This window comes from Rhopalosiphum padi, chromosome 4 (assembly GCF_020882245.1).
Source record: "Rhopalosiphum padi isolate XX-2018 chromosome 4, ASM2088224v1, whole genome shotgun sequence".
NCBI lineage: Eukaryota > Metazoa > Arthropoda > Insecta > Hemiptera > Aphididae > Rhopalosiphum > Rhopalosiphum padi.
Window position 1 is genome coordinate 9419417 of NC_083600.1, and position 17811 is coordinate 9437227.

The window sequence follows — 17811 nt, forward strand, 5'->3', positions numbered from 1 at the left end:
ACTTAAATTGATAACAGCGTGTTACAATACTATGTATCTATATTACAAAGTATTCATGTATGATATTGATATATAATAGTAGTTCATAGTTTACCTTTTTCTAGTTTCGAAAAAAACTGCGAATTATTTACTACGATAGTGTTATTATTGTATCAAACGAACGTTTTGTGTTTTTTTCGAAACTATAGAAAAAATATTAAAAATCAAGATATTAATGAAATCAAAATGTTGAAACGTCAATATTTTCAGAAAAAATAATTCTACAAAATGGCTATCTTCAATTTTTTTGAAAATAATTAAATAAAAATATATATTTTTAACTTTTTTACCAAAACATAAAAATAAATTAAAATATAAAATATTTGTGGTTCTTGTCCCTAAGAATCTTATTAAAAAGCTAGAACTATGATATTCCATTATTTTAGGAGATATTGCAATGGGTCCTCACGGGACATCTTTATAGTGGTTTTTGATGCGACCTGTTGGCTATAGCAATCTATTTTTCCATAAATGTATCTACCTTATCGTTAATCGTCCATTATAGAAATCTGAAATTAATTATAATTTATAACAAATGATATTATTATGTGACATAAATATTACGACCAAATAGTATTAATTTTTTTCATGAAATTTTCTATAATACTTTTTTAATATAATTTTTTTAGGATTTAAGGTGACAAAATACAAAATATGGGAAAAGTCAATTTCAATAAGTAGACTTGACGACAAATTCAAATGTTTTTATATTTCTTATCGCTTTACTATATCAATCGTTAATTTAACAAAGAAAATGTGTATATTTCTTTATTCCGCGTATGTTAGACAAAGACAAAAACGGTTAGGTTTAGGTATCAAATCTTTTAAATTCCACTAGACACTTGGTTTTAATTATTTCAGACTACAGAACTATGGAACATAAATTAATAAAATATAAAAATAACGTAAAATAAAATCGCGGTATTAATCCAACAAAATTGTAAAAAAATTTACCAAAAATTGCCGTATTACAATTTGTGTAACAGAATTGTTTATCAAATTCGATGATTTATTAAAGTTTTAAAATGTATTATAATAATAATAGGTGTTAAAGCATTTGCATACTGGATTGCGCCAAGGTGAGCAAGTCTGTAAACATCATGATGGTACGTATTTTTTTATTTTATAAACAAATTTTTAGTTACAGCCAGTGGCGGACTGGACAACCGGGATAAGTAATAAGTATGTAATATAATTAAACATAAAAAGCCAGATTTCCGATTATTTTAAATGTGGGATCGGCTTGTGTTCGGCCAGTCTGAGCAGTCCGTACTTGCTTGTTGACAACTTATTGCAACAAGTTTAAAATTAGAATCTCAAATAGTTATTCATTTAGTTAAAAGTTTTTGTTATTTGCCTCAGACCACAAAAGTTATTATAAATGTATGGTTTTTAATTTTAAATAATAAAATAGTTTTAGCGCAACAATAGGGTTTTTTTTATCAAATTCTAAGAATATGTTTTAAATTACTTATCAAACTTATATTTTGAATTAACGAATCGTGTATAGAAAAATCAAAAAATGCACCTTGATTGTGCTGAATTTAACAAAATACAATAAACATTTTTAAAGGTCTTAAAAAGTCTTCATAATTATGTTATTTCTGTAATAACAGTAAAAGTAATAACTCTTGTAGTCTTGTCTCTTATTATCAAGCCTTAATCATCCAGTAGATACCATAACATGAAAATAAAGCCTGTTAGTCAGTAGGTACTGCCGGTACTGGATAGATTTACATTTACAGTCAGAAAATGAATAATGAGTCAATGATGGAGAAAATATTTTGTGATCGTGAGTCGTGAGTTCAATCTGACCGGTCAATCTGGAATACTGAGTAATATCATTGATTATAAATACTAGTATTAATGGTAATATGTATACATTGTACACTACTCAGGTAAGTTGAATCGCGAATAAAAACAAATATTTCTTGTGCAATATTTTTTATTACTTTTATTATCACTGATAATTATATAATATTGATGAAGCAATCAAAAAACAGTTAATAATATTATTAATTTTAATTGTATTATTACATATTGAATACTTAAAAACAACAATAATAATTATATACCTACCTATAATATTGATGGCAAAGTAAGTTATTATTTATTATTATATTGAAATTATGTAGAATTGTATTATAATATTTGTGTGTGTACTTACATGATTTACTAGAATGTCACTCAGTATTACAAAGTCTGCAAATAAAATTGAATTATTCGGTATAGGTATATCTTCGATCCAGTGCAGGCGCTAGGGGAGGACAAATGGGACAAATGTCCAGGGCCCCGCGATTTTTAATTATCATCTTAATACCGTGAGACACATTGACATTTTACATAATTACAATTTAAATTAACAAATTATAAGTCTATAAATGTATTATTCTATACTACACATCACACATGTATAATATTAGAATGGGTTACTCTGGGGTACCTAATGGTTAATACTTTGTCCAGGGCCCCGCAATACCTAGCGCCGGCACTGCTTCGATCTGTATTAATTTTGCATTCATGTCGATTTCATAGAGGTTATCTTTCATCGAAATATATTTTACAATGTTAATAGTTTAGAATTTAGATGATATTAGTTTATTAATATATATTTTATAATTATTAATTGAGACCATAGACGCCAAGATTTAAAAAAATTATGTGGTGCTCAAGGTGCCTCTCCCTATATAAAAGATAGTGTAAAGACTTCAGGCTTTAACCATACAAACTTAATAATACATAATGCATAATTATATACCTATACCTAGGCTACTTAACCTTAAGCTAGTTATCTGGAATTTTTTGGAAGTAAGTACTTCATTATTATTGATACATTTTATAAATTGTATACAATTTAATGTAATAACTTATGTATAATATATTAAATAAACTGATTTTAATCAGCTAGGTATATATTATGTATTTATGTGTATACTGTATATAATATATATAAAAGCAGAATATTTTAATTACATTATAACTTAATATGTAACAACATACACTAAGATTGGAAAAAAAAAACTAAACTTAACAGAATCAGTTTATAAGGAAAATATATTTTGACGAATTTTGATCTTATTGATAAAATGATAAACAAATTTGTTATTTTTTGAAGATTTACATCTTCATTTTTATGAATATACAGTATTACTAGATCATTAAAACATTTTTAAGATATTGTTGACCGCAAAAATGTTTGTAATCGCCGTAGTGCTGAAAATGATATTCCTGCAGTACAAGAAGAAACTGAAATAGTCAAATAGGTACCTACTCATTATTCAACATAATATTGATAACTATTTAAAATTAAAACAATGGTCAATGAGCATTTTGATTAAAAAATGTTCAAAGTCCATACTTTACTTAACATTGTTATTGTAAAATCAATACATTCATTGCTACAATGCTACGTAATGGTCGTAATGAATAAAAATTTCATTGTTTTTTTTTTAAATTTTATTTTGCATATTTCTCAATTTTATGTGCTATTTTTAGAGCATCATATTTGGTCGTTTTTAAGTGAATATTAGCGCTAAAAAGTAGCTTTTTTAGCGGTTTTAATTTTCGAGCCCGACTTGGCGGCTTATAAGTTATATTAATATGATGAATGTACCTATTACTTAATGTCGCGTACTGCCCGGGCTTTTTTATTATGGCACTGTTAAAATAACATATAGCGCACTCTAGTAGTTTTTTATTAAGCTAAATCAAAATATATTTCATCATTGAGGTTATGTTGTTTTATATACATTTGTTCAATTTTCAACAACAATCAGTAATCACCAGTAAAATATTAAAATTAAAAAATAAAAATTATTCCTAGTTCGTACATTATTAATTGTTATTTTGTAACTTACCTATAATCGAAGTCCAATCTTACATTTCTTACGGTTATTTTAAGAAAGTAATTTTGAAAAAGTTTTATTTATGGTAACTAAAATGCCAGAAGGAGAATCAGAGGTAAAATAATTTTAACTGAATTAGCATTTGTATTTTACTTTTAGTACTTGATGTAACTTTTTTAATTATTTCAGCCCGTTTCATTAGTGACAATCAAAGAGCCAGTTGATTTAATTCGTCTTAGTGTTGATGAAAGAATCTATGTTAAGATGCGCCATGACCGAGAATTACGTGGTCGACTTCATGTAAATATTAATTTCTTTGTAGACTTAATTTAAAAAAAAATCATTTAACTATAAAAGATATTACGCTAAGTAATAAAGTAATCAATATACAGTAATTATTATTTTTAACAATTATTTAATAATTATCATACCAATAGAATTAAATAATTTTTAATTTAATGTCTTTCTATAATTTATCTTAGTAAATTATCAATTAATTAATGTAATATGAAAACTTTTGAATGAAATTAAATAAATATGTTAATTGTTTAGGCTTTTGATCAGCATTTAAACATGGTGTTAGGAGAAGCTGAAGAGACTATTACTACAATTGAAGTTGATGAAGAAACATTTGAAGAAGTATATAAAACTACTAAACGTACTATACCTATGTTGTTTGTTAGAGGAGATGGTGTTATACTTGTGTCTCCTCCTTCTACTACATCATAAGATATTTTTATTTGATAAAATACCACAAAAGTTAACTTGTATATGTAACTAATTTGTCAAATTGTGTTTAATACAAATAATTAATATTAAATAGAATAAGTTCTAAAGTTAAAAATATGTAATTATAATTGGTTAAATAATTTGTGTTTATTTTTTAAATTTAATTTACAATGTTCCAATATTTATTAATTTGTCAAATAGGTTGTTCATTTTAAAAATGACGAAGTTTTAACTAAATGATTATAAGAATGGTAGTAAACATAATTATTAATTACAGACAATGCATAATATTTAGAATTTAAAAATTATTCATTTTATTCACATAATATGAAAACTAATATTACAAAGTAAAAGCAATGAGTTTCAAATATAATTACCAAACTATCGAATGTCATCTTTGTAGGTATTTAAGGAAATTAATTCCCACTTTCAGTTGTATTTTATTTTATAGTAGATTAACATAATGTCAAACGTCCATTCCAGTAATATTACATTAATTCTAATATGACTGGAATTAAATAAATATCCCTTTTGCTTTTGAAAAAACAATTTTTATGTTTAATAATGGAAATATAAAAAAAAATATTACTTTTCATTTTTGAAATTGATAAATATTCATACAAATTAATTAGTTTTAAAATATAAACATTGTGGAACAAATTTATTCAAATACTCAAATAAATATTTAAAACAACAAAGATATACTAATAGTTCAAAGCTATAAAAAATTGATAGTGGTTTTTGAAATAACTCTTATATTAATCTATTAATTATCTAAATTAAATTACATATCAATTAAAACTAAGATAAAGCTAATTTTTTTAGTTATTGTACTTTGACCAATGGGGTGTACTTAGACCTTGAATTTTGGGATTGGTTTTAATTTTTAAAGTAATATTGAAATAATGGATGACAAACTAAACTAAATATTTTGTGAACTTTAATAGATAATGCTTCACAAAAGACTATAAAATAAACAATACCTATTATTGCTAAGCAGTGCCATGATAATATGTGAAAACGTTGATTTCTTGAAAATACTCCAAGTAGGAGTAAGTATACAATGATGAATACACCTGAACATGTTCTGGTGTATAATTTAATATATATACAGAGAATTACATAAACCGTTTATTTTATAATGATGGATAATTTATAATACTAAGTAAAATACAATTAATTTGAATAGGTACAATATATTTTAGTTTTCTAGTATAATTGGTCAAAAAAATAAACTTCATTATTAATGAATTCTTAAGAATTTCAATTGGGTGGTTGTGTTCCCCTTCCCAACGTTAATGCACCACTAACTCTGCACCCAAAACCACTATTTTTAAAAATTAAAAAATTATTGTTGTTTTTTTATTGATAGCACCAAAACTCTGAAGTGTTTGGACTCGTGTCAGGATAATTAATAATAAATCTTTATAATTTTCTGATGACAAATACAAAGTTTCAAATTAATGATTTAATATACTTTTCTTATAGAACTATTTGAAGAAAAATGTTTAAATTTTTTATTTTTCAAACTTAATACAATAATACATATTTATATAAATACATTAATTATATTGTCCAAAATGTGATTATGATAGATTTTTTTTTTAAATTTATTGTATAATAAATACAATAAATTATATATATATTATAATATATTATACATTTTGTTGTTAAAACAAGTGTTTTAATGGTTTTTGAACTTTTGAAGAATAATACTTAAATTTACTTGCTAATAAATTTTCGCTTGATAGTTGGCAGAAATGTTTGAAAATTTAATATGAAGTTTCTCATAAATTATAAGTTGTTTATTTACCAATTGAAAGTTTTTATATTACGTACACATATATTTTTAATGTGTCTATAGTTGTTTTATAAGTACTTCCCCTTAAAAATACCAATAATGTCATAATAAATAACATGCCTGATACATTGCTCTAATTTTCTTAAATTCTAAGATATCAGTCAGATTTTTGAATAATTTGTCATACGCATGTCAACATCTGAATAGGTACGTGACATAATTGTTTTATAGTAAATTAGTTAAATTAGTAAATTATCTACTCAATAAAACAAATCAATAACGTTATACACATACATTAGGCGTGTTTGTATATGTGTATACCTAAGGTACCTATATATAACATGATAAATTTTGGATGACAAAAATTGTGTTATAATAAAATATGTACCTAATTGCAGTCGCAGCGCGCTGATCTAAGGGGCCATGCTCTCCCCCCACGTAGCCTCTGGCACAGGTAAATTTTAGGATGTCTATTTTTGGCAACCGATAAAATATGATACGTACATGGTATTGCTCTCCCCTTCCCCTGTAAATATATTCTGGATCCACGCCTGCCTAATTGATATATAATAATAATATTAGCTAATAATTAATACAAATAATTATAAGCTAATAACAATTAAATACTATATAAACGTCTTTTTCTTGCAGGTAGGATACGGATACATAATATTATATAATATATATTAATTATTATAGCAGTGACATGGTTACATTTACATACAGTGAGAAATGTATATTTAATTGAATATAACAATAACGTATATGTATAGCCCTATTTGGCCTATTTATCCGTGATCCAATTAGTACAATTATCTATACATATATATAAATACAATGAAAGTAAGTTGTAGGTTAGTACTTAGTTTGACTCTTAGAAAACTGCAACACGAATTCACGAGGACATGAAATATTAATAAACACTTATCAATTGATCATATTATTTTTACTTGATGAAAAACATCGATTGATAACAATGAAAATACATTAATTTAGGTAAAGGTATATTACGGGGGTTAAGTCGGGGAGCTGTTCCGTCTACCCACCACGTATGTCTAATTATTTGATATTGTCAATAAATGATGGCGGCGCCGCGGAAGCAATGCGAAAGCAGATCCCGTGGCGTCGTCGGATATACCGGAAAAAAAAAAGGTAAATGTATATTATGTATATTAACTTATTTTTAATTCAATTTTCTTTTTGAAAAATTTAAAATATTTATTATATTTTTCTATTTTTAAATGGGTACCACTAGTACCAGGGTACCTATAACTATGGTAATTTATTCTATATTAGTTTCTGAATGGAGTGATGTATTTATTGATTTTACAATGATGTGTGTTTTTTAATTTTTTTAGTTTTGTCTGTCATCACGTTTTGGTTGTTTTGGAGTAGTAAAAAGTAATAGTGCTTTGATTTTTGACTTCTGAGTTTCTGACTCGTTTCTAAAAGGAAAGTGAATCTAGTATGTACTTTGGGGGATTAAAAGTAAAAAATGTCCAATAGTTTTCAAAAGCGTCAGGTAAAACCCTAAAAAAACTAATGGAAAAAACAGGAATTTTTACGCATGACTATAGATTTTGATATCGATTTTTTTATTTTTTTATAACTCAAAAACAAATCATTGTAAATATTTGAAATTTTCACCAAATGTTTATATTAGCGTTATATCTATTTATGAATGAATTTTCAAAATATTATGACTTTTAAGCTATTTATAGATGATTGAAATAATAAAACTATAAAAAAAATTTGGCATTCAAAAAAAATCTTTAAAATTTAATACAAGGTGTATTTATCGTAGTAAAAAAAAATGTAACATCGTTAGTCATAATTTTTGTTTATAAGCGTTTAAAGCTCAAATGTTTACAAAATATGTCAAAATCACGAACATTTGCAAGGAATTTCAGTTGAAAATTTATAAAATTTTTATGATTTACTATACCTAAGGTTAAAAACCCAATACAAGGTTCTGCTTAAGTTTTTCTTCAAATAACTGTAAAAAAAACTCCAGCTTTAATAATACAAAAACAATTTTAATATTTTATGAGCGTATGAAATTTAAATTTTTACAAAATCCCGTAAAAAAAACGATAAATATCCTAAAACGGTTTAAGATATTTGTTGTTATTCAAAAAGTTTAAGTCGTAGAAACTTGAAACTGTTGAATGTAATAAAATAATTAAATTTTGATCATCGTACATTCATGCTTACTTCACAATAGTTACACCAACAAATAACCAATTGTTTTAAAGATGATATTATTTAAAAAAAATTGAAAATTCTGGTATAAATAAGCGGTAAGTGTAAGTAAAAAAAGTATCCGATAGGCGATAAGGGAGATGAGTAAATAACAATACATATTTTAACTTATTTAGGAGTTCCGATTTGGCAATAATTGAATAATATTAATTTTATTTGATTTACAAAATGTTTAAGTATGAAATATAATTTAAAAAGTAATAATAGGTAAGAAGGTCAAAATTCGATTAAGTATTTTATCATATTGACGTTTAAAACTTTTATATGAAAGTTTCTAAGGCATAACTTCCAATGTAAAAAACAACGACAATTTTTTCACACAAAGGTTTACATATTATTTAAATCATTATTCTAAGAGCATGTAGTACCTCAACTATTATTCTGTGAATGTGCCCTGCACTAAACTGTATGTCTGGCACGTCTGCATTTATGCATTGACATAATAATATGATCATATTAATGTAATAAATAATAATTATATAGTAACAAACGAGATGTAGACATTTACTTACTACACCCCTTAAATCATATTTCATATACGTATACGACCTCAGCTAATATAGATTTATTTATTTCTAATTTATATTTATTTAAATCCTCATAACTACGGATAACAATAAAACATATCTATTACGGGTAATAATAATAATAAATTATAATATATATATTATACCTATATACGTCATATATACAAACAAAATATGAGCGGTCCGTCATGATTATACTATCCGAATACAAGTTGGTGCGTATTTTTTCTTCCATGTGTCACTGGTAGAGGGCGGCGATATAATATATTATTATTATACCGTACGCCATTTGTTGGTACTGCAATCCTGTCGCTCGCGGACAGCACCAGCGCGACTGATAATCGATGGTATCGACTATCGAACGTTTTCTCCGCCTCTACACGCCAGTCCTTGAGCCACCGTGTTGTTTATCTATCGCGCGCCACGAATTTCCGCCGCCCGTTTCGTAATCCGTTCTCGCACGTACCGTGCGTGTTCGTGCCATCGACGTCTGATGCCCGACCCGTCGACATGGCGTAGTTCCCGCGGTGACGGACGTCAGCACCCCGAACAATTGGCGTCACCCGAATCGGATCGCTGCTAAATGACCACCGAGGTGAGTGGACGTGCTACTGACGACGAGTCGCGCCTAGCAATTGCGTAGTTGTTTGTGTACACATCAATTCACTACTATTCGTGTTTCTCGTTGCCGTTTTTTCGTTGGACGTGCGATCGGCACGGGACGTACAGTTTTCTATGTACACACAGGTGTATGTAATCTATACATAATCATACTATGCACCGTGTCCACCGTGTCCGATCGACGACACCTGTGGTACTGTCCAAGTCTACGACTGCTTAATCGTACGCTGTAGCGCTGTGCTAACGTTGTTTATAACTTGTCATACACCCAGTCTACACTAAAATGTATAGAACTTTGGGTATATATGTGTCCGATACAATTTGTCTGCCATCCGTTTACATTCTGAATTGTTCAGTTGTTAGCTGTTAGACGGGTACGCATCTGATCTATGCCATTAGAATCATTCAACTCGATGTTTGTATGTTTAATTAACATTTTATCTACAATAATCTGATGTCATTTGTAGTAGGTACCATTAATGTTTTCAAAAATTTGTTATTGCTCAGGAATTTATAACATTATCTGTCGTTTACAGGTCTTTGTAGCACAACTTTTATATTTACATTACGGGAAACGCCCGCTGTAAACATTTCTTATTGATGACAATTTCAATTTTATTGGTTATTAATTAGTCAGTGACTTGATTTGTTTTGACCCACCTATATTTGTTTATATTATTTGTTAACAACTCCAAAATGTTGGTTATAAATGTATGATCTCATTTTCATTTTAATATTTAACATATAGGTATTTAGTAGATACTGTCATGCTTATCAGTAAAAACATGTAGCTGATATGCATTATGACTAAATACTAAATAGAATAAATTAATCTGGTTTTTATCAACAAAATACTTTTCATAGTTATTATTCTATTATATCTAATAGACAGTAGTTATTTATTATGTGAACAATTTGACTTACATTATTTGGAGAACCTATCAATTTTTTGTACAGTTTGTAAAGAATAATACATACATATAATACTCATATTAACTATAGTTATATACTTTGTTACAATAAATATTTTTTAAGTATTATCAGTCATTAATCATACGTTTTATAAAATAAATTAATACGGATGAATTATTTTAGGCTTATCGTTTGTATAGGTTACATTATTGAATAAGGTCGTTTCTTAGTAGTTAGCTTCTTAGTAGCTCCCATTTTATAAGAGTTTGATAAGTAAGTAACTGCATTTCTTGTTTTTTTACTAAATCAGCTATTAAATAATAGCTATTTATTCTGAATTATAATAATTTTTATTTATTATATTTCATAATAAATAATCATTGGTAGGTATAAATCAAACTTTTTTATTCCTAGTCTGTTTAATTTACTTATTACGAATATAAAAGTTACTAAAATTATGGTGATTACCTGTGATATCTATTTTTGTATTTAATTAATTATTAATATTGAAATATCTATATTCTATATAATTTATTAGGTAGTCAATGAGTTTTTTAGACACTCAGAAATTTTATTGTACCCCTAAAACATCAAGCAGATATATAATTTAATGTAAATTTGTATTATTTTTCAGTGCATTTGTAGGTATTAGGTATTTTATACACAGGTTTGAATGTTAATAATGATAATAGTAGTACAATCGTGTATTTTAACTAATTATTTCTAAATTTTAAGATTATTTTTTTTTTTGCTATTATGAGATAATATCAAACAGGTTTATAAAAGTGATTAGTATTAATAATAATAAACTTTATATTTATTGGCTTTAAAAATCAAATCTAATTATAGTTTAATTTTAAAGATAGTTACATACACTAGAGTTGTATTTCACGAGGTAGATTTGTAAAATAAATATAAATTTATATACTTGCACATCAATAATAAAATATGAAAATGAATACCACTAGTTACTATTTCTCTTTTTAATTTTAATTTTTTGTATGTTAATTAGGTAAAAATTATTATTATAAAAATTTTGCCAAAGCTAAAGATATAAATAATGAATATCTAAAACAATGACTATTCATAAAAATAAATTTCTTATCTTGTATTTATATTATAATATATCTAAGTAATAATGTATATAGATTAAACTCGTTTGTGTCTATATTGTGTAGGTAGTATGGAAATTATGTATATATTTTTACATGTATAGGGTAATTATAACAATATTAAATTATTTATTTTTCTTTTGTAGCTAAGTGGGAGTAATAAGTTATCAGAAGGATATTATGTTTAGAAAATTTGCCTCTCTTATAGTTTTATAGAAATATTCATGATATTATGTGTGTATTTAATTGAATTCATAATTAAAACAAATACTTAAACCCTTACCTAAATTTAATGGGTACCTAATAAAGTTTTACATTTTGATAATAATATCATTTGGAAATCTAAACTTTATTACTTATATTTTATTAATTTAAACAATTAAATTTATTCATTTTTGTTATGAATATAATAGTAAGGTATTAGGTAGGAAAGACTAAAGTCAAAATTGTATTATGTATTATATTGTATTATATTTTTAAATGTAACAAATATAGTTCATCATGCCCCCTATGTATATCAATGAAACAAATTAATGTTTAAATTGACCCTCATCACTAGTTGAGCGATGTCATAATAACAATCAACTATGTAGTAGGTACCTATCTAATTGTTATTGATTAAAAACATGGGGAGCATGAAATTATATGTTTTTAGCAACAAGACGGTAGAAGTATAATTCAACAAAATAAAATATACCCATAATATTTACTTTATACTTTATTCAATATTCCTATATTTATTATATAGTTATAATTATAATTATAATAAATTAAAATTTATAGTAATTAACATAGGTAAAATAGTGTTTGAAATTTGAAGGGGCTGTAGCTCAGTCTTACACTGTATTTCCAATGTATTATGTAGTTAAATCATTAGTTTTTGGGGGGCTAAGCCCTCTCTCCTCTCTCCCAAAGCCCCATCCTATTTGCGCCTATGGTAATCAATAAGTAGGTATAATAATATTAAGAAGTATATAATATTTATGGATTTAAGAACTAAAACTAAACTTTTATTTTAGGTAATTTGGTAGTTAAATTGTTTGTATACATCATTGAATTATAAATAACATGTACTTATATGATAAACATTTATTTGTACCTAGTAAAAAATATAATTTATTTACAATATATTCATATTAATAATTTAAAATAATTTAAATATTTATAAACATAATACATAAATAGGAAAAAAGTTTTTTTTAACATTTTTCTATTGAGAAATATTCCACAATATTTTTGTAGCACATTTAACATTTAATCTAACCGTTTTTATGTATCTATTTGTAAAAATAATTAAAATATTTCATAATTTATTTGCTATTATTTTTCAGTATACATAAACTATGCCATTGCCAAAGCGTGTCGTAGAACCCGTGCATGTAGCACGTAACACAGTCTCACAAGCAGGAAGTTATGGTGCTACGAGTTCAATATCTAATGAGTTAGAAGCTGTCACAAATGGCACCCTTGCTAATACAGTTCGTCAGTTGTCAAGCCTATCTAAACAAGCTGAAGATATGTTTGGCGAACTTGTACGTGAAGCCCATTCACTTACTGTACGAGTTAATTCATTACAAATTAGGTTAGATAGATTATCTGTCAACACAAAACAATTAGATAGTACTGGCGAAGAAGGTAATTAAAATCTACTTTATTTAAATTTAAATTCATTCTTGTACTTAAAATTTCATGTAAATTATGAATAATTTAAAATTTAAATACTTTTTATATATTGTTGTTTTAGTATCCTTACAAGACATTCATATGAGAAAAGCTTTTAAAAGTGCTATTGTATTCGATCAACAAGTTCTTTCAAGGGATACAATGCCTGCACCTATGCTTGAAATGTATTCTCAATGTGATAAGCCACCTCCTCTTTATAAACTCAATCCTTACCGGTAATTAAATAAAATAATAAATATGAATTATTGGAGTATTTTAAGTATTTTAAGTATTTTTAATAATTGTTTTTATTTTATTTATATACATATAGAGAGGATGGTAAGGATGGTATGAAGTTCTATACAGATCCAGATTACTTTTTCAATTTATGGAGGTTAGAAATGTTAAAAGACACTGAAAAAATGATGCATGATCGTGGAAAAAAAGTATTTTCTTAAATTTTGGTTATTCTTATTAATGCAATACATTGTAAACTTTGTTAATTAACTTGATTTTTTTAATTCAATAGCCTCATAGACCTAAAACAGAAGGAAGCGGTGGTCGTCATAAAAAAAGAGTCCGACAACCATATAGTACGAGAGAACGGCAAAGACAACTTGCTACTCAGCATGGAGAATATATTATGCCTCAAGATAACTCTCATTATAGAGCACCACATCAGGTATATATTTTACACTTAAAAATATTTATTTAATTTTCAATGTCTGATATCCATATTTAAAAATATTGTTTATTGATCTATTAACATATTCTAAACTACTATGTAGCTTTTAATTTTAAATTACTTATATTTTTTTAAGCCTTATGAATATATGGAAGAAAGTACAATGATGTTGGGCTTATCAATGAATGATCAACACCGACCATCACGACCAAATAGTATAGAGTTACGTCGATCTTACGGCCCAGAACAACTTCATAATCATCACACTGGAAATAACATGGTAGATGGACGTATTTATAGTCCTCCTCCTATGAATATAATAGATAGGTAAATTGAAATATTTTTAAAGTACATATTTTATATTGAAAAAAATTGTTTTCATTGAGATATTTTACATTTTAGCAATAATTATGCTGCACCACTCAGTAGCAATAATATGATGTATGATGAATCTAATGTATACAATCATCAAACGCAACAAAATAATTACCAGTACACGGGTAGTATGGGTGAAGTAATTAGTCCATTGGGAACACCAAGTCGGGGAGGTAGAATTAGACCAACTCAACCACCCCCTGCTCCTCCAAGCAATAATAATTCAAATAACAGGTAAGTGAGATATAGTTTTGACTAATCATAATTTTTATTATAATTTCCACTAATATTATTGTAACATTATTTTTCAATTTAGTACACCCACTGTATCATCAGCTAGCACTCCAACTCGTGGTCGCAGTTTGAGTTCCAATCGTGAAACATTACCACCTCCGCCACCTCCTCCAATTGAGAACAATTTACCTTTTACTGAACCTTTACCACCACCTCCACCACCCGTATCTATTAGTCCTCCTTTACCATCAGCTAACATTCCACCTCCTCCACCATTACCACCAATGCCTGATCTACCTGCATCATTAGCCAATGGAGATGTAAAATCACCACCAAAACAAGTAAATACTTGAATTTTTTTTATAATTGTAGATGTTGTTAGATGATTGTATTATTTAATATTTTCATTATTTGTATAGAAGTCTCCATCAAATCTTATAATTCAATCAAAACCATTGGTGCTTCCTGCTGACTGTAATAATGTGAGACCGCTAAACGGTGTCATTAATGATTTAAAAACAACGGTAACCAATATCAGTAGTGGCACTGTGAGTGCATTGAAAAAAACACCTGGGCCAGGTCATGTTGCTCATTATGATCCACGTAGTGATTTGCTTAAGGCTATTAGAGACGGTAAGATAGTAATATTGATTTATATATATGATATCAATGATTTAAATATATCTTATTAATTAATTAAAAAATAAATATTATGTGTGTTAAGGTGTTGAGCTGAGAAAAGTAGAAAAAATAAAACAAAAAGAAGGAGAACGTAGCAATGCATTACATGATGTTGCCTCTATATTGGCACGTCGTGTAGCTGTTGAAATTTCTGATTCTGATTCTGCATCTGGCAGTGAATATGACAGCGACGGTTGGGCTGAAGAGACTTGTGCTTAGTGAATAATTTAAAATAATACTAATCAGTAATTTTAACAAACATTCCTTGTCATTATCTTATAAATGTTTTAAAAGTTTCATTAGCTCATTTTTTTTTTTTTTGAGGTATGTGCTTTTGAGATAAATTAAAATATTTCATTTGATTGTATCCAACAATTCTATTTACTGCACAATATGTATTTGATGATGAACAATATTCTATTTAAAACCGACTAGTAACCTAAATAAATTATTTTTTCAGCAGTTGAATCTATTTGCTAATCTTTCTATTGTTATATTTATATATGCATATACATTACATTATTATTGAATATTATATTTTGGAGTTTATCATAGAAACATTGCATTATATAATGTATATAATATATAAATATATATAATAATATAAAATATAGTCCCAAAGTTATCAATATCAATTCCAGGAGATAATGCATTTGTATAATAATAATAAGTTAATAAATTTGCAACTCGTATTCCTATATTTTCCAAACAACGTACACATTTTAGTGCCAAATAATATCAATTTTATAATTATACACAATAGAGTATATTTATTTATATTTCATTAGATTAAAATGAGGATTAATCATCTCAAATAATTGCTGTGTGTATAATTGTATTAATTAATAATAATATAGTTAGTATATTATATTAGAAGATTATCAAAGTGTTATCTTTGATATAATGATGTAATAATTACTAATAAACAATTAATTTAATATTATTAGTGTTTTGCATTATTTTTAATTTCTGAATTTTAACAGGATAAAATATATCAATTATCCAACTACTTAATTAATAAATTAGTGCATTAAATATAATACACTGTTGAACGAGAGTAAAATGTTTTCCAACTGCAGAAGCAATGGCTTTACATTATTTTTTTGTGTGCAATATTCATCATCAAAGTTCCATAATTTCCATACATTATTAGTAATTTAACTCATTTACTGTTATTTAGTGTTTTTTGTTATTAGACTAAAATACAACAAATTTGTATTTATGTTCATTGGTGATTAAGAGAAAATGCTCAATTTCGCTCAATTATTAGTTTTTCAAATTGACTAAAAAATAATTTTAATTGTTTTCTATAGATAGAACTCTACACTGATGCACAAATTATATAATCTAATTAAATAAAGTAATTTCAATAGACAATAGTCATTCTCAAATAAATAAAGATGTCAATTTACCTAGTAAATCTATTAAAGTTCCTTTTTCTAAAATATTCCATGTCATTCAATATCCATGTAATTTTTAATTTCCATAAATAAAATTAATTTTTGAATGAGCTGAATAATGGTTTGTTTACAATTAATATTGTGTTAACCATTAATAGTGCAAATTTGTCCGGTTCGAACAATTTTTTAATTTTTTATAAGTAATCAAACAAGGATTAATATTATTATTTAACACTATAAAACGTGCAATGGACTTTTCGTATTTGTTATCCAACGACAAGCTCGTGTGTTCTAAGTGCTTATTATTACATCAATATGTTTTAGTTACATTAAAATTAGGTAGTACGCGTAACATAATATTTTATAGTAATGTATAATATTGTTTATTTTATTTATTCCTCTTATTTATTTATATTTTTTTAACAAGTTTAAATGTTTAAACGAAATGTATGTTTGTGTATGCATGTGTGTGTGTGTACTGTGTATGTATATACAAAGAATGCAAGAGAACAATATATATCATTGTACATTATTTAACTCAAAGCTTACTGTTAAATACATATATAAACGTGCTTAATATTAATGTATATTATATTAAAAATACATACATATTGTATAATATACAAGTAGATGGTAAACAAATTGTAATGTTCTATATGAGTACATATATTTTGTTATTTTAATATTTTTAATCCATAATATTATTTTAACATGTGCATTATACGTTATTATTTATTTGTAACCCAAATAAAACCAATGTTTTTATCGATGATTAAATTGTATTGTTATTTGCTGATGCTGCATTAATAAATGCGTGCAAGGTGCAAATTATTGTTGGTGTGCCTGACCGCTATCCGGAAATTTATCTAAAAGGCCGTCGTCGCAATTTTTATGTTGGCTTTTATACCGTTATCATTAAGTACACA

The 17811-nt window shown here is 26.3% G+C and overlaps 2 protein-coding genes across 2 annotated transcripts; both read left to right on the forward strand.

The window, feature by feature from the left end:
* Positions 1-3785: 3785 nt before the first annotated feature.
* LOC132930585 (uncharacterized) lies at positions 3786-4754 on the forward strand. The gene is made up of 3 exons (XM_060996526.1): positions 3786-3999; positions 4074-4184; positions 4437-4754. Exons 1-3 carry the CDS (start codon positions 3967-3969, stop codon positions 4611-4613), a joined length of 321 nt encoding a protein of 106 aa, XP_060852509.1. The 5' UTR covers positions 3786-3966; the 3' UTR covers positions 4614-4754.
* A 4745-nt stretch (positions 4755-9499) lies between these two features.
* Positions 9500-17662, forward strand: LOC132929170 (actin-binding protein WASF3). The gene is made up of 10 exons (XM_060994315.1): positions 9500-9798; positions 13180-13483; positions 13593-13746; positions 13842-13956; positions 14040-14192; positions 14332-14522; positions 14598-14804; positions 14887-15145; positions 15224-15437; positions 15529-17662. The coding sequence occupies exons 2-10, from the start codon at positions 13192-13194 to the stop codon at positions 15702-15704; spliced, it is 1761 nt and encodes a 586-aa protein (XP_060850298.1). The 5' UTR covers positions 9500-9798; positions 13180-13191; the 3' UTR covers positions 15705-17662.
* Positions 17663-17811: the final 149 nt, after the last annotated feature.